At 44.6% G+C, this 19,600-nt stretch overlaps 3 protein-coding genes across 3 annotated transcripts in view; 1 reads left to right on the forward strand and 2 right to left on the reverse strand.

Moving 5' to 3' along the window:
* Window positions 1-1,433: 1,433 nt before the first annotated feature.
* LOC121305649 (RPA-related protein RADX-like) lies at window positions 1,434-6,345 on the forward strand. The gene is made up of 10 exons (XM_041237344.1): window positions 1,434-2,033; window positions 2,321-2,469; window positions 2,896-3,079; window positions 3,922-4,030; window positions 4,185-4,280; window positions 4,408-4,541; window positions 4,624-4,737; window positions 4,957-5,124; window positions 5,432-5,604; window positions 6,244-6,345. The coding sequence occupies exons 1-10, from the start codon at window positions 1,451-1,453 to the stop codon at window positions 6,343-6,345; spliced, it is 1,812 nt and encodes a 603-aa protein (XP_041093278.1). The 5' UTR covers window positions 1,434-1,450.
* A 3,364-nt stretch (window positions 6,346-9,709) lies between these two features.
* On the reverse strand, window positions 9,710-17,387 carry LOC121305580 (C-type lectin domain family 10 member A-like). The gene is made up of 9 exons (XM_041237254.1): window positions 17,354-17,387; window positions 16,743-16,838; window positions 15,914-16,009; window positions 15,150-15,245; window positions 14,323-14,418; window positions 13,840-13,911; window positions 12,188-12,348; window positions 11,459-11,568; window positions 9,710-10,572 (listed from the first exon to the last, which is right to left on the reverse strand). The coding sequence occupies exons 2-9, from the start codon at window positions 16,834-16,836 to the stop codon at window positions 10,425-10,427; spliced, it is 873 nt and encodes a 290-aa protein (XP_041093188.1). The 5' UTR covers window positions 16,837-16,838; window positions 17,354-17,387; the 3' UTR covers window positions 9,710-10,424.
* Window positions 17,350-19,600, reverse strand: part of LOC121305650 — a 7,595-nt gene continuing 5,344 nt past the window's right edge. Inside the window, exons 6-8 of the mRNA XM_041237345.1 lie at window positions 19,445-19,540; window positions 18,727-18,823; window positions 17,350-17,494 (exon numbers count right to left, since the gene is read on the reverse strand). Coding sequence (XP_041093279.1) covers window positions 17,350-17,494; window positions 18,727-18,823; window positions 19,445-19,540 — 338 coding nt within the window. The remainder of the gene's footprint in view (window positions 17,495-18,726; window positions 18,824-19,444; window positions 19,541-19,600) is intronic.

The following is a 19,600-nucleotide window of genomic DNA, read 5'->3' on the forward strand; positions in this document are numbered from 1 at the left end:
GGGGAGAGGGGGTAACTATTCAAATACACCAGGGCTATAAAACGCGAAACGGAATCTGAAATGAAACCCTATTTATTATTTTTTTAAGAGAGATTCTGGATTGGTAACCATGGAAACAGCTGGTTTTTATTATTATTATTATTATTATTATTATTATTATTATTATTATTATTACTATTTTCGGGGTCAGGAACGTTTCGGACAAAAAAAAGTATTTCGTCAGCAATCGTAGAAAAACTCATCAGAACGTGAATTAATTTTTAAATTAATTCGCGTTCTGTTTGGAACCTCTTGGAATTCAAATTTTTTCGCGCGAGAGCTTGTTTGTAACGGCTGCGTGTTTGCAGCGCTGGTTTTCCCGCCCAGCTCAAGAAAGATTTGTAGACCCAAACCCATCTGGATTATAATAATTTTTATAATCCGTTTATTCACATTTTTATGTACCTACAAAGTAAAATGTTATTTTAATAAATATATCCTTCTCCAAGGCAAAATATTAATTACAAACCACAGCTGAATTGTATATGAATTAAATATATATACATACACGCACTCACGCACGCAAATTTTCCTTACCTACCTTACAGTTAATTGACGATAATACATATATTAATTAATTAATAAATAACTTAATAACTTAAATTACGCGGTTAACACAACTAGAGTAAGTTATCATAACAATATCGATAAAGAGATGATTAAAATAACAGCTAGATTAGTTTAAAAAGCTCCAAAATATTATTATTATTATTATTATTATTATTGTTGATTATAATAGAGTTTATAATCCCTGTATTCACAATTTGGATGTACCTACAAAATGTAAAATGTACTTTAATAAAGATATCCTTCTCAAGGCAAAATATTGGTTAAAAACCACATCTGATCTAAAATTTTATATGAAATATAATAGACGCACTGACGCATCAACGCACGTTTTCCTTACCTACCCTACAGTTAATTGATGACAATAAATATGTTTATTAATTAATTTAAGTCTTTAATTAATTATTTAATTAAATTACGCGGTTAACACAACTACAGTAAGTTATCATAACAATATCGATAAAGAGAAGATTAAAATAACAGCTAGATTAGTTTAAAAAAAGCTCAAAAATTCTTCTTTTCTTCTTCTTCTCGTTTCTTTTACAGCAGCTTTGAAAGCTGTTACGAAGAGAACTACAGTGTAGTTATTATTATTATTATTATTATTATTATTATTTTATTTTATTTTATTATTTAGTTATTTATTTAGTTATTTTATTATTCTTATTCTTATTCTTATTTTTATTATTATTTTACAAAAAACAGCCCGTTAATTAGTTAATTAGTGAAATTGCCGCGCTCACTGTCTCCGCCCACTGACCCGCCCATCACAGCTACGTCACTTCGCTGGACGCTTTAAAAGAAAGAAAGAAAGAAAAAGACAAACCCGAAGGAAGTTGATAAAATGGCGTTTGTTGCTCCTCGCTGCGTGTTACAGAGAGCGCTTTCCCCGTGGGACGCCGGTTCGGTGTCTCCACCCGCCCGCTGCTCCAGAAAGTGCAGGGAACCGTTGTACGTGGTCGCCCTGAACCGATATCAGGCCGACCCGGGATCCAAACGTTATTTCCCGCCTCACGGGTTTCTCTACGACGCCACCCTGAGCGACGGCGATTGCAGAGTCCGCGTCACGCTGCACCCGAAACTCAACCCGCTGGTTCTTAAAAACGCGCTGAGGTGCGGTTCCGAGCTCTACGATGTCCACTTCGACGTCCACTTCGACCAGCGTGGCCACAGGGTCCAGGTTCTGGAGTTGGAGATCGAGGAAGAGCAGGCTCGGAGCCGAGCTTTGGAGCGGCTGAGGGGGCTCAAGCTAACGGACCTTCCTTGGTTCGGTCGGTTCGGCGGCGAGGTCCAGGCGGTAGCTGCACCCTTGTTGGCGCGGAGGGCGTGTTATTTGCCCCTGTGGAGCTGCGACGATTATTTCGGAACCGAGGTCCACAGAGCCCTGCCCTATGGCTTCCATTATGCAAACGACACCCACGCAGAAGGTGCCCAGTTCAGGGGTTGGGTCTTATTAAAAAGCCCTGCACAGTCATACACATGCACACGTTTTACAGAATCGCACCGATCTGCTGTTTAAATGCAATGTGAAATTCTAGTTAACAGTATTATAAGCGAGTCTAGTTGGTGTATTTCAGGGATGGTAGTCAGACTCCCGTTGCACAGCAGTTTGATCCATTCCTGGTTTCACTAGGAGTTTTAATAGCAGTAAGACACACCTGAGCTTGCTGTCTGTGCACACAGAGCGTCTAATGCACCCCATTTTTGCTCGCAGGTATGGAGTTCGTCACTCTGCAGCAGGTGAAGGATGCCTTCCTTAAGAAGGACAAGGGTAAACCCGGACCACTCATTGTCCGAGTGCTCAAAAAATCCCGGCTGTACTATTTTGGAAAGGAAGACCGGACCAACGAGTTCCCCTACCAGGTGAGCAGACAGAGCTGTGTGTGCGCGAAAGAGGCTGCGTCAAAGGGGACCCAGCGTCAGGCCATCTGTGTCACTTTCAGCTCGATGATAATGCACGCAGGCAGAGATGGGCGTAAGACTCCCGCTGCAGAAGGGTTTGATCCATTCCAGGTTTTCACGATGAGTTTAATGAGACACACCTGAGCTTGTTACCTAGGGTCTAATCAAGCTGGTAGTAAAACCTGGAATGGGTGACACTGCTATGCAATAGGAGTCCCAGCCCTGCACCCTGTGTGTGTGTTGTGTAAATGTTTAAAACATGGCGGGTCTGATTTACATTTTATGCAGACTATACCGGGTGCTATCCTTGCATGACAGATTCTTTTTTAAGACAGAATATTTCCTTTCCTGTAATGCCGGGTTTGCGTCGTGGTTCTTTGCTTCCAGGCTGAGTTGGAGGTGGTTGATGGGTCGGGCAGCGCCACTGTGATCCTGTTGAACTTGCTGTGTCTACGCTGGTATCGCCTTTTGTCCCCGGATATGGTTCTGAAGCTGTGGGACTACAGGGTGAAGGAAAGCTACTGCAGGAGACTGGGAGAGGATCAGGAGAGCCAGGACCAGCAACACATAGGTACTGCAGCCCAGAGCCAAACGTGGTAAACAAAAGAGACTCTTTTGAGAAGAAGTTTAACTAATTAAAGCACAAAGCAGTCTAATATTTTCACCCGTCACAAGAGCTTGTTCTTTGATTACTGAGCTGAAAACTGAAATTCTCCCACCCGAGGTGTTTTCGTGCAGGCAGGTATATAAAGGAGATCAGTGACACATCTTGAGCTGCTAGATTTGCACACTGCTGTCCATACCCAGACTGAACCTGGTAGACAATGCAGCCTTTTAGAACTGGAACAGAACCTCAGAACTGGCTCGGGGTTCTCATAACCTCAGAACTGGCTCGGGGTTCTCATAACCTCAGAACTGGCTCGGGGTTCTCATAACCTCAGAACTGGCTCGGGGTTCTCATAACCTCAGAACTGGCTCGGGGTTCTCAAAACCTCAGAACTGGCTCGTGTTCTCAGAACTGGCATCTGCAAGTCACTGTGGTTTTCATGCAGGCAGGTATATACAGGACAGGCTCCCAGTTTAATCCCAGCTCAGCCACTGGCTCGCTGTGTGTGACCCTGAGCGAGTCACCGAACCTCCTTGTGCTCCGTCCTTCAGACGCAAAACAAGCGAGGTCCTATTGGAAGAGACTCTGCAGCAGCAGCAGTTGTTGATGATGCAGAGTTCACCCCCCTGGTCTCTCTGAGTCGCTTTGGATAAAAGCGCCTGCAAAAATAAACCAGTTCAAAGGTGACTATGAATGACCCGTCTCAAAGCTGTCTAATAGCCCTGCATGCTGCTGTCTTTTGAGGCTCGCTGGGGTGGTTGGGGTGGTGGTCTGTGTGCTTCAGTGTGTGTCTGCTTCCCTCTCAGAGATCAGTCTGAATTCCCGAAACCCCAGTGCTATCGTCAGCATCATCCCGGAGATATCTGTCCAAAGAGACTGGAGGCTGCCCCGCCAGCGCTTCAACTTCCTGACCAGGTACACCCACAAACCAGGCATATTAATAAATATGGTATACAAGGGTAGATTATGGTCAATGCGAAGTATAATGCCACAGCAAATTCCTAAAGGGCTGCCCAGGGGGAGCGCAGGAACTGTTTTTAAGGCGTCTTCGTTTCCCCTCTGCGTTCAGAGAGGCGCTCGCTTCCTGTCCCGACGGTACCATCTGTGACTTCCTCGGCCTGGTGAAGTTTGTGGGCCGGTCGGAGAGAACCAGGAAGAAAGGTAGGTGCAGCGTCACATGAAAACCGGGCTTTCGACAGAGTCCGCATTGTGAGGGAGCTCCCCGTTGAAATCCAGTGTGTAAGAACCGCTGCCCCCCCCCCCCCCCCCCCCCCCCCTCTCTTGTGTGAGAGGGGTCCTGGGGGGGGCGGGGAGGAGTTTACGGTGTACCGCTGGCTGCAGCTCGATGACGGGACAGGGGGAGGGCCGATTCTCCTCAAACTCCACTCCACCTCCCAGCCAGAATCCCAGACATACCTCTTCCCCAGTAAGTGCCCCAGAAAAAGGGGGGGGGGGGTGCAAGCATGTGAAATCCAGTGCAGAGTTATGTTGTTGCTTTGTTGTTGCAGTATGCATAGCCGCGTGTATGAACTGCCAGCTAGTGAGCACGGGGGGCAGTGCTGGGGGACAGTCTTCATGCCAGTACCTGACCAGCACCAGATACAGCCAGATCTATGGGGATGGTGAGTGGATTTTAATGAACAGTCTCTCCCCAAGTATGATCAGGGGGAGGGGTTGGGTGGGTGGAGGTTGGGGGAGAGGAGGAGGAGGGGCTGGAGGGTGCTTATCTCCTCGATTGTTGAGCTGTCTCATTTTGTTTCAAGACTCAGTGCTCGAGTGTTGGATCAGGACCTTGTAACGGCGTTGATGGTGATGCTGGGTTTGTATTCTCGCTCCTGTAGGCCATTACTGGGACAGATTGTACACAAATCTCCCTCTGTTCCATCGGCTCAGTGCCTGGATCCACACTTTGAACAATGCGGAGGAGAGGAGAATGGCTGTGACAGGTGGATATTTCAGCTTCCCGCCCCTCCCCACCAGCGTCGGACAGTATCTCGCGGAGAGCAAAGGTAAGGGGGCCTGTTTTATTTAGTTTTTGTCATGAAAGTGCAATCAATAATCTATGCACCATGGACTATTTAAAACGTGCATCTGTATTATAGATTTAGATATGTATGGCTTGGCTGGTCCAGAAGTTAAAGAAAGGGGGCTGGATACCAGGAGGTTCAAATCCAGACTCTGTCTCATTGTGTGCGCACGTGAACCTCCGTCCTTTGGACGAGACGTAAAACTAATGAGGTCCTATTGCAAGTGACTCTGCAGCAGCAGCAGCAGTTGTTGATGATGCAGAGATCACACCCCCCTTGTCTCTGTAAGTCGCTTCAAGTCTGCTAAGAGAGCTCTCCCGGGCTCTGCTAGGGAACCCCTGCTTGCTGACTATGGAGGAGCTGAGGGTGGAGGTGGGGAAGCTGCAGTATCGGGAGCACCAGCGCTTCACCATCCAGGGATCCATCATCGCGGCAAGCTACAGCAGCCCCAGAGCAGGACTGGTGAGAGAGGGCATAGAGACACCACGGCATCGCTGGAGGCAGGCCAGATCTTGGGGGTGGGGCGGGGGGGGTGGTGGTGGTATAGTGTGTGAAGGCATTGCGTTTATCAAAAAGCGCTTTGGGCCCATTATCTGCGTTAGTTTTGAAGCAAACCCTCCTGCATAAACTAGCTGGAAAACTTGGGTGTAACAAACATTTTAAGTTCTAGAGCCCAAAGTTTATCAAAGGAACACAGTCCTAATTTTTTAAAACATTTTTTAAACCCCAGAAGGAGCAATTACCAGGAGTCCTTAATGTTGATGGTCTGCAATGCTGTTTCTGTGGCACTGAGTAACTTGCTGGTCGAGCAGTTACAGAAAAAAGGGGGTCTTAAAAGCAGGTTTAAATCACAGCTCAGCCACTAGACTTGCTGTGTGTGACCCTGAGCAAGTCACTGAACCTCCTCGTGCTCCGTCCTTCAGATGTAAAACAAACGAGGTCCTATTGGAAGAGACTCTGCAGCAGCAGCAGCAGTTGTTGGTGATGCAGAGTTCACCCCCCCCCCCCCCCCCCCCCCCCCCCTCTGTGAATCTCTTTGTATCAAAGCATCTGCTGAAGGACTCTGGTAACTCTCTGCTGTCTCCTGTCTCTGGTGTTCAGGGGGAGTGCTCCGCTCATTACTCCTCCCGCAACTCTGCGTCTCTCGAGCCCCACTGCAGCTCAGACAGCTCTTCAGGAGCCCCGTCTCAAAACCCCAGGTAATAGCAACCCTTCCCTTTTCCTCTCCTGTCAACTCTCGTAAAGCTGCTCTTCTAACCTACAGTGTATCTCTGCACAGGGCCATGGCAGGGCTGGGAATAAGACTCCTGTTGCACAGCAGTTTCACGCATTTCATCCAGGTTTTCCTGCCAGCTCGATTTAGCCCCACAGTGTGGACAGGGAGCAAGCTCAGGAGTGTGTCTTTTTATTAAACTCGCAGTAAAACCAGGAATGGATCAAAACCGCTAGGCAATGAGAGTCTGATTTCCATCTGATTCCTGTTTTTTGTTTGTAAATAAAATAAGTCTAAAGGCTTGAAAGGGGTCTTGATACCAGGAGGTTCAAATCCAGGCTCAGCCACTGACTCTCTGTGTGTGTGTGTCGTAGCAAAATTGTAGCGTCTCTTTTCCAGGAGCACTCCGATTTTAAATGTAGATGATAATCTGGGAATCTCTCTCTCATTCCAGGCCCGCTGTGGATGGGTGGAGAGGCCGCTACTCAGGTTTGGGACAAAAGACTTTTCTAGAGTCTTAGTGTAGCCAGCAATAACCAGACCCTGAAGGAGTGGGGGGTAGCTTCACTCTTCCAGGAAGCGCAAACTAATCTGAAGGCATGGCTTGCAAACTGAGATTTCTTTAACCCAGCATAGAATCAGGTGGTAACAGTAAATCCACGTTTGCTAAACTGCGTGTTTGAACCTGTGTAGTGAACTAACCTGAGTATTGAGAAAGACTTCTAGTGGAAACATTAGCCATTGAATATAAGTTTATTTTAGTGTTTCAGGGATGGTAATAAGACTCCTAATTGCTTATCAGTTTCACCCATTCCTAGATTAATACCAGCTTGAGTTGTGTACAGGCAACAAGGTCAGGTGAGTCTTATTCAACTTCATGTCATTTCAAGCCACTTTGATTACTAATTTACTATTTCCTCTGCAGGTCCTGTCATAGCTGAGTTGATGTCAGAGTTTGAGATCAGCTCCGATGAGGAGGAGATGGAGTTAGACCCAGCCCTCCTCTCCCCATCCCCTGGATTGAGACCCCTGGCCTGGTCCGGCCGCTGCTGGCAGGGGGAGAGGCTGGGAGGGGTGGGGGTGCTGCCCGAGACTGTGCCCCGCAGATACAGCGCCGCAAAATGGGAGTGCCAGACCATGGCAGCCGAGCTGCAGCCTGCCAGCCTCTCGCTCACCCTGCCTGAGCCAGCCCGAGCTCTGGAGAATTTCATCCCAGCCAGCAGCTACCAGGGATGCTACAGCTTCACAATCCTGGGTGAGGAGACCAGAGACGTAGACATTGTGAAGTGAGGTGCATGTTACAGGGACCCTAACACTGTGTTTCTGCGCCGCCCTCCCTCTACAGGTTTGTGCGAATGCCTGGCTGTTGATGCTGTCTTTATACCCACAACGCCCGCGGGCCCCAATCACGAGAACAGCCTGGCGTCTGTGTTGGCACATGGGTGCCTGTCCCCCAACTGCCTCCCCCCAGATCCAGGTAAGCGACAGCCGCGCGGTTTTAACCCCTTCAGGCACACAAGGAATCGAGCTCTGCTTGTTGCTCCAAAAAAAAAAAAAAAACGGTTTCTTGAATAGATTTTAAGAGCGACTCGTATCTGGAGGAAACTGACAATCTGGACGACCAGATCCAGCCCGTCAAAACATTTCAAACCCGGTTTCGTGCAAAAATAAGTAAGTTGGCATCGTTTTTATTTGTGGGACACACACACACACACACACGTGTTCTTTGAGCTTCGTGGCCCCGACACTCTGGAACTCTCCCAGCTCTAGTGAGTGAAGCTCCTACCGTCGCTCGCTTCAGATCAACTCTCCAGACCCGCCTGTTCTCCCTTCCTCTCTGTGCTCTTCAAGCCTGATATCTGTTATTAATCTGTTATTAGCTGTTATTAATCTGTTAATTGGTTATTAGCTGTTGTATAAATTTGCTATTTCAGGTTTTTCACTGCATCTTATTCGTGTGATTCTGTATGACACACGCATCCACAGTGTCTAGAATTCACATCCTAGCCTTGTATTTAATGCAATGCCTGTATTTAATGTATCTGCTGTTTGTATTGACTGTGCTCTGCCCTGTATTTCACTGTATTTAATGTATCTGCATTGTGTTATATGCTGTTTGTATTGAATGCGCTCTGCCCTGTATTTCACTGTATTTAATGTATCTGCATTGTGTTATATGCTGTTTGTATTGAATGCGCTCTGCCCTGTATTTCACTGTATTTAATGTATCTGCATTGTGTTATATGCTGTTTGTATTGAATGCGCTCTGCCCTGTATTTCACTGTATTTAATGTATCTGCATTGTGTTATATGCTGTTTGTATTGAATGCGCTCTGCCCTGTATTTCACTGTATTTAATGTATCTGCATTGTGTTATATGCTGTTTGTATTGAATGCGCTCTGCCCTGTATTTCACTGTATTTAATGCATCTGCATTGTGTTATATGCTGTTTGTATTGAATGCGCTCTGCCCTGTATTTCACTGTATTTAATGCATCTGCATTGTGTTATATGCTGTTTGTATTGAATGCGCGCTGCCCTGTATTTCACTGTATTTAATGTATCTGCATTGTGTTATATACTGTGTGTATTGTAATGTATTGTGCATTGATCCTCACTATATTGTAAAGCGCTTTGTGAGGATGGTCCACTATGAAAGGCGCTGTAGGAAATAGATTGATTAATAGTACTACTGCTACTAATAATTATTATTAAGATTTTGTAACATTTTATTAACTTTATATTTTTTTTGTGTGTGTGTTCAGAGGACCTCATTGCCACAGCACCAGATCTGGCTGATAAAAACTTCCTGTTTGTTCTGGACATCAGCCAACAGGGCCCAGAGAGACTGGAGGTGGTCCTGAACCGTGCCTACCCCTACCCCTAGACCTGCCCTGCCCCCCACTCCTGAAAGAGCAGAGTCCGTTCCCCATTCACAGGACAGGGGGTGTCTGGGAGACATGGGGGTGTTGCGACAACACATAGCTTAGCTTTAGCTTTTATGGCATCTGTGTTGAGTAGATCTCATATCAGTTCTGTCAGGTAGATATAGAGATAGCTGTAACGTTTCACAGCAAGAGAGCAAGTTAAACACTTTTTCTTGTCTAACGCAGTTCTGTTTCATCGTGTTCTGATGTCTTGTGCTATTGTTGTTATTACTGATAGTTATTTGTTATATTTTTGATAATAAAAAAATTATGTTGAATGTTTAAGTGTTTTGTTTAATTTTCTTGGTTTATTGCACCAGACTGTGACTCACAAGCTATGCAGAAAATTACAATTGACTAACTGTAAAATGCTAGTTTTTAGATGGGTATTAAAACTCTGTATTAAGCAGCATATTGATAATAACGATCACCGTGTAATTCAGTTTATTGCTCTGAAACTAAACAACAACTACATATTATTCACTTGTAATTGATTTGTACAGCCAGGATGTCCTCGGCTCACTGTGCACTAGCGCCCCCCTGTGGTCTGACCAGGTGTCTGCGGGCTTGCCTGTAATTGCCCAGTGCTGCATTGTCCTGGTATCAAGACCCCTGTCTTTAACTGCTAGAGTTCCTGTTTGAGGAGATTTGAGAAACAAAAACACAAGCACTGGAGCAAGAACATGTCAAACCCAGGAGAGGCGAACGTGTTTTATCAGGAAATGCATTCAGCAACACACAGACGTTGCCGCACAGGTTAGTGTAAACAGCCAGATGCAGAAATTGAATTGTCATCTATCGGTCACTAAGCACTGTATAGGGAGGAGGGTTAGGCTCTTGGTTATTATTACAAATGTACGTCACAAAGGCTAGGCTACCACCCCCTTCACATACATAAATGAGTGTTCATCCTTTAAATATGTGTAGTTAGTTAAATATATAAAACTACACCTCACAGCTCTCAACAGCACTGGACTGTATAGCACCCAATTGTACCAGTACTTGAATCAACTTGTTCTTACAGGGTACAGCAGGACCTGTTTATTGTATTGTGTTCTACGTTCCCTTGTGTTGCTACAGGAAGGGGGGGGTAAGTCTTTTTTTTTTATTTTTACATTTTGGCCATAACATTTTCCCTCTCTCTAGCCCAGTTTCCTCTCGCAGACGAATTGGTACTTCCTGGTGCAGTGGTCGTCATTGTATTTGCCGTTGCCGTGGAGATGCGCGCAGTCCTCCCCTCCGCCCAGGCTGTGGTTCTTCCAGTCGTCTGGCTGTCCCGGCATCCACTCCCTGAAACCAAGCAAGAGTCCAACAGTAAAAACACAGGAAAGTGAGAGAAAGCACAGAGGTGTGGTAAAGCATAGGGAAGCATTGTAAAGCACAGAGAGGTCTGGTAAAGCATAGGGAAGCATTGTAAAGCACAGAGAGGTATGGTAAAGCATAGGGAAGCATTGTAAAGCACAGAGAGGTCTGGTAAAGCATAGGGAAGCATTGTAAAGCACAGAGAGGTCTGGTAAAGCATAGGGAAGCATTGTAAAGCACAGAGAGGTGTGGTAAAGCACAGGGAAGCATTGTAAAGCACAGAGAGGTCTGGTAAAGCATAGGGAAGCATTGTAAAGCACAGAGAGGTCTGGTAAAGCACAGGGAAGCATTGTAAAGCACAGAGGTGTGGTAAAGCATAGGGAAGCATTGTAAAGCACAGAGAGGTCTGGTAAAGCATAGGGAAGCATTGTAAAGAACAGAGAGGTGTGGTAAAGCACAGGGAAGCATTGTAAAGCACAGAGAGGTCTGGTAAAGCATAGGGAAGCATTGTAAAGCACAGAGAGGTGTGGTAAAGCACAGGGAAGCATTGTAAAGCACAGAGGTGTGGTAAAGCATAGGGAAGCATTGTAAAGCACAGAGGTGTGGTAAAGCATAGGGAAGCATTGTAAAGCACAGAGAGGTCTGGTAAAGCATAGGGAAGCATTGTAAAGCACAGAGAGGTGTGGTAAAGCACAGGGAAGCATTGTAAAGCACAGAGAGGTCTGGTAAAGCATAGGGAAGCATTGTAAAGCACAGAGAGGTGTGGTAAAGCACAGGGAAGCATTGCAAATCACAGAGGTATGGTAATGTATAGGGAAGCATTTTTAAAAGCGCTGAGTGAGAGAGGGGAGAAAGTTCCAGAAGCTTGTGTTACTTGTGATCCACTGTGAAGGGTGTCCCGTCGACCCACTCCCAACGCCCGGTGTGTTCGTCCGTCAGCCCGATCCAATAGTATGTCGGGATGGTCCAGTTTCTGACAAAATCCTGGAACACAAATACTCCCCTGTGAATTCCAGCAGACTAGGCTAACTGTCACCGCAAGACACCGGTTCAATACATTCGCGATCTAATCATAATGAGAAAGCGGGGATACAGCGTGACTGAGCCTGCAGTTTGGTACAGATGCCGAAGCTCGCTCTCAGTAGAATACGGTGTGTTCTCGTTACCCTCCGTTCAGCTTGAATTCCTCCTCAAAGCCTTAAGCACTCTGGATGCCATTTCTCTTGCCTCGCTTTGAAGTCTTTCAGCTGACAAAACTAAAAGATCGCCGATGTGTGTTTGCAGCTGCTCCCTGCTTGTGCTGTGCATTTAACACAGTCTACCCTAGTTTGCCATGGTTATAAATGTGCTTTACCAGACCTCTCTGTGGTTTACAATGCTCCCCTATGCTTTACCAGACCTCTGGTTTACAATGCTTCCCTGTGCTTTACCAGACCTCTCTGTGCTTCACAATACTGTCACTGTGCTTTATTACACTTCACTGTGGTTTTGCTATGGGAAGCTGATGTAAGTCTTGCCATTGGTTCAGGAGCCGTTCTGGGCCCTCGGAGAGCATCCTTCCCAAAGCTGAGAGTCTGAGCCCGTTAAGACCCCCGCCGCTTACCCATTCGGTGCGGTCGTTGATCACTGCTAGCATTGCCTGCTTCGAGCGGCAGTCGTCTTGGGCTGCATGCCATTCCATCTTGCTGCTGGAGAAGAGATAGCAGCTCATGGAGCGATAGACCCAGCCATCCGGGCAGCAGGCTTTCGACTGTGAGGCTGTGACTGTGGCGAAACCAGAGGAACAGGAGAGCAACACAGGAGGAACACGCAAAGAACCTTAATACCAATGCAAAGTGTGATCAAGCACAGCAAAAGCATTGTAAAGCATAGGGAAGCATTGTAAAGCACATCGAAAGCATTGTAAAACATAGGGAAGCACTATAAAGCACAGAGAGGTGTGGTAAAGCATAGAGAAGCATTGTAAAGCACAGAGAGGTCTGGTAAAGCATAGGGAAGCATTGTAAAGCAGAGAGGTGTGGTAAAGCATAGGGAAGCATTGTAAAGCACAGAGAGAGGCTTTATCAGACCTCCCTGTGCTTTACAATGCTTCCCTATGCTTTATCAGACCTCCCTGTGCTTTACAATGCTTCCCTATGCTTTACCAGACCTCTCTGTGCTTTACAATGCTTCCCTATGCTTTACCAGACATCTCTGTGCTTTACAATGCTTCCCTATGCTTTATCAGACCTCCCTGTGCTTTACAATGCTTCCCTATGCTTTACCAGACCTCTCTGTGCTTTACTACACTTTGATGTGCTTGCTTTTACTCTGAAGCTGTAGTCTTTGTTTATTTTGTACACATCAGGCTACTGTACATATTTACAGCATGTGTCAATAATAAATAACAGAGGAATTCGGTCCTTATCATTTACAGCTGTGTGTATGTTATTCCTGACAGAAGCCATTGCAAAGGCACAGCTGGAAGGTTGCTATGTGCTCTATGGAGCTTTGCCTGACAGTGCGGGCGATAATCCTGACGCTGTAGAGCAGGCATTTCAAAAAGGGCTTTGAAACAGACTTTAAAGTTGTAAGTGTGAAAAATTATTTAACCCTCCTCTATTATGTTTAAAATTTAGGTACAGCTGTTTCAAACTAATTTAAAACAGCCTTAAATTGATTCAGTGTTTTTATTTGCAAAGGTTTGACTCTTTTCTGCTTTTTCAGTCCAGGAGCTGTGATTAAACTTATCTGACTGCAAACCTGCGAGCATTTTGGAGTGTCTTTACCAGTGAGATGCTGTTGCAATACTGACAGAGAGAATTAGGCTCTGCCTTGTAGATATATATTGTTTGTTTATAAATATCTCCGGACAGATGCAGCCGTTTCCAGAGATAATAATACAAATATAATAATACAATAACAAATTAAAGAAGTTTGTTTATTCCTGCTCACAAATCTACACAGATAAACGCCACGGCTCACAGTGAGCCGAAACATCTTATTTGTACACATGACCTGTTCTAAAAATAAATAAATAAATAAACATCTCCAAGGTTCTGTTTTCTGTGTATAAGTTCATGACCCCCAACTTGGGAAAAGTCATAAAATATTATACAGGAAATGAAAAGAAAAGTAGTATTTAAGCTAATTGGAAATTAGAGTCGAGTCAAATAGACCCCGAACCCTGATAGGAGGGTTAAACAATTATAGGAACACGAGTGGACGTGGGGCGCTCTGTTTTCAGGAGCCCCGCTATCTGCTCTTTACCCTTACCAAAGCCCAGCTGAGACTCCGCGTTTATGATCGAAGCTTGTAGTTTCTTTATCTCTGCTTCCACCTCCTTGTCTGCGTTCAAGAAAGAAAGAAACAAACTTAGCAATAACAACCCGAACCCCATTCCCATCTCCACCCCCAAAACCAGTCCGCGAACCCCAATCTCGCCTGTTTCCCAGTATCAAACTGGTTTTGGTATCCATCTGCAGCTCTACATATCTGGCTAAAACTTTAGCATCACAATCTTTTTATAGAATGAACTAATTTTGTTTCTAAATGATCTTCCTGTCGTTTATTAAAAGTGTCAATCCTAAAATTCTAGGCGCTAAACCTTTGGCCAGGGGTGTAGGGACCCCCCGTGCCTTCGCCTCTGTCTGGGGCCCCACACGGGTATAGAGATGGTTCACGAATCAGCCGCGTTTTAAAATCGTGCCCCCCCCCCCCGAAAGCGATTGCATGTTGATGTGAAGTCTCCACACTTACAGACGGCTTTCGATCCTTGCAATTCCAAGAACACTGACGCGCTTAGGTTGGTCACTTTTTCCTCCAATGCAGCAAACTTCCTGCCTATGTTCATGTCTTTAAAATAAACAAAACAAGGTTATGTGACAAACGTGTCTACTAGAAGTCTTTCTCAGTGTCTTCAGTGTCAATTCAATGGCTAATGTTTCCACTAGAAGTCTTTCTCAGTGTCTTCAGTGTGAATTCAATGGCTAATGTTTCCACTAGAAGTCTTTCTCAGTGTCTTCAGTGTCAATTCAATGGCTAATGTTTCCACTAGAAGTCTTTCTCAGTGTCTTCAGTGTCAATTCAATGGCTAATGTTTCCACTAGAAGTCTTTCTCAGTGTCTTCAGTGTGAATTCAATGGCTAACGTTTCCACTAGAAGTCTTTCTCAGTGTCTTCAGTGTGAATTCAATGGCTAACGTTTCCACTAGAAGTCTTTCTCAGTGTCTTCAGTGTGAATTCAATGGCTAACGTTTCCACTAGAAGTCTTTCTCAGTGTCTTCAGTGTCAATTCAAAGGGTAAATTTACGTTTTCTCAATGTATACTTTATATTACAATGTGTATTGATTACGCTCAGTTCTATCGGATGTCTTAAAGAATTACAAATTCATGTTTGTTAAAACACGTGGTTCTTTCGAAACTCCACAGGGTTACTCACTGATGACAGACACGGAGATGATGATAGCCAATAGCAGCAGAGCACAGATCCCCGTCGTTATGTACAGCAGTAAAATCGTCGCCCCCCCCCCCCCCCCCCCCCCCCCGAAAGCGATTTCATGTTGATGTGAAGTCTCCACACTTACAGACGTCTTTCGATCCTTGCAATTCCGAGAACACTGATGCGCTTAGGTTGGTCACTTTTTCCTCCAATGCAGCAAACTTCCTGCCTATGTTCATGTCTTTAAAATAAACAAAACAAGGTTATGTGACAAACGTGTCTACTAGAAGTCTTTCTCAGTGTCTTCAATTCAGTGACAAACGTTTCCACTAGAAGTCTCTCAGTGTCTTCAGTATAAATTCAATGACTAACATTTCCACTAGAAGGCTTTCTCAGTGTCTTCAGTGTCAATTCAATGGCTAACGTTTCCACTAGAAGTCTTTCTCAGTGTCTTCAGTGTGAATTCAATGGCTAACGTTTCCACTAGAAGTCTTTCTCAGTGTCTTCAGTGTGAATTCAATGGCTAACGTTTCCACTAGAAGTCTTTCTCAGTGTCTTCAGTGTGAATTCAATGGCTAACGTTTCCACTAGAAGTCTTTCTCAGTGTCTTCAGTGTCAATTCAAAGGGTAAATTTACGTTTTCTCAATGTATACTTTATATTACAATGTGTATTGATTACGCTCAGTTCTATCGGATGTCTTAAAGAATTACAAATTCATGTTTGTTAAAACACGTGGTTCTTTCGAAACTCCACAGGGTTACTCACTGATGACAGACACGGAGATGATGATAGCCAATAGCAGCAGAGCACAGATCCCCGTCGTTATGTACAGCAGTAAAATCGTCCCCCCCCCCCCCCCCCCCCCCCCGAAAGCGATTTCATGTTGATGTGAAGTCTCCACACTTACAGACGTCTTTCGATCCTTGCAATTCCGAGAACACTGACGCGCTTAGGTTGGTCACTTTTTCCTCCAATGCAGCAAACTTCCTGCCTATGTTCATGTCTTTAAAATAAACAAAACAAGGTTATGTGACAAACGTGTCTACTAGAAGTCTTTCTCAGTGTCTTCAGTGTCAATTCAATGGCTAACGTTTCCACTAGAAGTCTTTCTCAGTGTCTTCAGTGTCAAATTCAATGGCTAATGTTTCCACTAGAAGTCTTTCTCAGTGTCTTCAGTGTGAATTCAATGGCTAACATTTCCACTAGAAGTCTTTCTCAATATCTTCAGTGTAAATTCAATGACAAACATTTCCACTAGAAGTCTTTCTCAATATCTTCAGTGTAAATTCAAAGGGTACAAGCACTAGAAGTCACATCTTCAGAGTGGATTGCCAGGTGATCTTCAGAAAGGCGTCACAGAAGTCACAGTTAAGTCACTTTCATCTCAGGTGTCTTCAGTGAAAGTCACCGAAACGTCACAGTTACGTTTTCCCATTAAATGTATAAGAGTTACATCTAAAATCTGTTACACATAACTACTGCGAGTTCAAGATAGCCTACAGAATTTCTTAATGTTTAAGTACAAACAATTTTGTGCCACAAGAAAGCTTTGAGGGTGTCCCAATGAGTGACTACTGTCTGTGCCCTCTACACTAGATGTTATGTCGTAGCGTGTCTAGGGGCAGCAGATACATTTTTATGTCGTAATTTACGGCGCAGGGGGTGCGGTGGGGGGTCCCCCCCCCCCCCCCCCCCCCGAAAGCGATTGCATGTTGATGTGAAGTCTCCACACTTACAGACGTCTTTCGATCCTTGCAATTCCGAGAACACTGACGCGCTTAGGTTGGTCACTTTTTCCTCCAATGCAGCAAACTTCCTGCCTATGTTCATGTCTTTAAAATAAACAAAACAAGGTTATGTGACAAACGTGTCTACTAGAAGTCTTTCTCAGTGTCTTCAGTGTGAATTCAATGGCTAACTGTTTCCACTAGAAGTCTTTCTCAGTGTCTTCAGTGTTTTCCACTAGAAGTCTTTCTCAGTGTCTTCAGTGTCAATTCAATGGCTAATGTTTCCACTAGAAGTCTTTCTCAGTGTCTTCAGTGTGAATTCAATGGCTAACGTTTCCACTAGAAGTCTTTCTCAGTGTCTTCAGTGTGAATTCAATGGCTAACGTTTCCACTAGAAGTCTTTCTCAGTGTCTTCAGTGTCAATTCAATGGCTAACGTTTCCACTAGAAGTCTTTCTCAGTGTCTTCAGTGTCAATTCAAAGGGTAAATTTACGTTTTCTCAATGTATACTTTATTCAATGTGTATTGATTACGCTCAGTTCTATCGGATGTCTTAAAGAATTACAAATTCATGTTTGTTAAAACACGTGGTTCTTTCGAAACTCCACAGGGTTACTCACTGATGACAGACACGGAGATGATAATAGCCAATAGCAGCAGCAGTAAAATCGTCGCATTCCACACTTATCCCGAGAACACTGATGCGCTTAGGTTGGTCACTTTTTCCTCCAATGCAGCAAACTTCCTGCCTATGTTCATGTCTTTAAAATAAACAAAACAAGGTTATGTGACAACGTGTCTAAAGAAGTCTTTCTCAGTGTCTTCAATTCAGTGAAAGTGTCCCCCCTTTCCGCAGTTGGGTTACCGCTACACTTCAGGGGGTGAATGTCTCCGAAAGTTACTTTTTAGGAAAGTTAAAGGCGTTCTTAAGTGACTGATGCAAAGGTCGAGAATCCACACCAGTTAAATGAAAAAGGGAGGTTCTGTGGTTCGACCGTCTGTCAATTTGCGAGTAAGTAGGCCATGAGACGTTGTTCTCTTACACTGTTCTATACAAGTCTTTCACCTAGAAATTTTTGAGGTGTGTGAGTTTACTGTCTGCCGTCCTCTACTGACTATCGGTTATCGTCGTCACGTGTTAGGTGGGACAAGCTAACGGTCAATCAGTGCCGATTGTTGCCAGGTGATTTTGACGGAGCAGTGGGGCAGGTGCTTTCCGACACCGCTGCTTGGCAAGTGCTTTCTACACCTTCAAGTCCCCGATTGCCCCAGCGCGTGATTCGAGACGAGTCACAGAAGTCACATTACGTTAGTTACTGATGCAACGGTGCCTAGCGAAAGCGTACCAGAAGAACACTAAGTCGTTTCCCGATTTACACAGGTGATCTTCAAGAAAGAGTTCCAGGGAAGTACCAGGTACGTTAGCCCAATTACAGTGAAAGAGTAATGGAACTTAATGTCACCCATACCTACTGCGAGTAAGGACCTTCAGATTCTTAATGTTTCCGTACACCCAATTTGGTCACAAGCAGTTTCTCAGTGAATGACAAACGTTTCCACTAGAAGTCTTTCTCAGTGTCTTCAGTGTCAATTCAAAGGGTAAATTTACGTTTTCTCAATAGCATTGATTACGCTCAGTTCTAGGATGTCTTAAAGAATTACAGATGTTTGTTAAAACACGTGGTTCTTTCGAAACTCCACAGGGTTACTCACTGATGACAGACACGGAGATGATAATAGCAGCAGAGCTAACTAATGTAAGATAGCGAATTTTCTTAAGTTTAAGACAAACAAAATTTTGTGCACCAAGAACAGCTTGAGGTGTCCAAAATGAGTGACTACTTTATGGCCTCTACTAACTATGGTTATAAGCGTCTCGTGTGTTTCTTTATGGGGTAGTGCAATCCATGTCGTCATTTTAGGTCGTCCGCCCCCCCCCCCCCCCCCCCCCCCCGAAAGCGATTTCATGTTGATGTGAAGTCTCCACACTTACAGACGGCTTTCGATCCTTGCAATTCCGAAGAACACTGACGCGCTTAGGTTGGTCACTTTTTCCTCCAATGCAGCAAACTTCCTGCCTATGTTCATGTCTTTAAAATAAACAAAACAAGGTTATGTGACAAACGTGTCTACTAGAAATCTTTCTCAGTGTCTTCAATGTCAATTCAATGGCTAACGTTTCCACTAGAAGTCTTTCTCAGTGTCTTCAGTGTCAATTCAATGGCTAATGTTTCCACTAGAAGTCTTTCTCAGTGTCTTCAGTGTCAATTCAATGGCTAACGTTTCCACTAGAAGTCTTTCTCAGTGTCTTCAGTGTGAATTCAATGGCTAACGTTTCCACTAGAAGTCTTTCTCAGTGTCTTCAGTGTGAATTCAATGGCTAACGTTTCCACTAGAAGTCTTTCTCAGTGTCTTCAGTGTCAATTCAAAGGGTAAATTTACGTTTTCTCAATGTATACTTTATATTACAATGTGTATTGATTACGCTCAGTTCTATCGGATGTCTTAAAGAATTACAAATTCATGTTTGTTAAAACACGTGGTTCTTTCGAAACTCCACAGGGTTACTCACTGATGACAGACACGGAGATGATGATAGCCAATAGCAGCAGAGCACAGATCCCCGTCGTTATGTACAGCAGTAAAATCGTCGCCCCCCCCCCCCCCCCCCCGAAAGCGATTGCATGTTGATGTGAAGTCTCCACACTTACAGACGTCTTTCGATCCTTGCAATTCCGAGAACACTGACGCGCTTAGGTTGGTCACTTTTTCCTCCAATGCAGCAAACTTCCTGCCTATGTTCATGTCTTTAAAATAAACAAAACAAGGTTATGTGACAAACGTGTCTACTAGAAATCTTTCTCAGT

The sequence above is a fragment of the Polyodon spathula genome, chromosome 44 (assembly GCF_017654505.1).
Source record: "Polyodon spathula isolate WHYD16114869_AA chromosome 44, ASM1765450v1, whole genome shotgun sequence".
Taxonomy (NCBI): Eukaryota; Metazoa; Chordata; class Actinopteri; order Acipenseriformes; family Polyodontidae; genus Polyodon; species Polyodon spathula.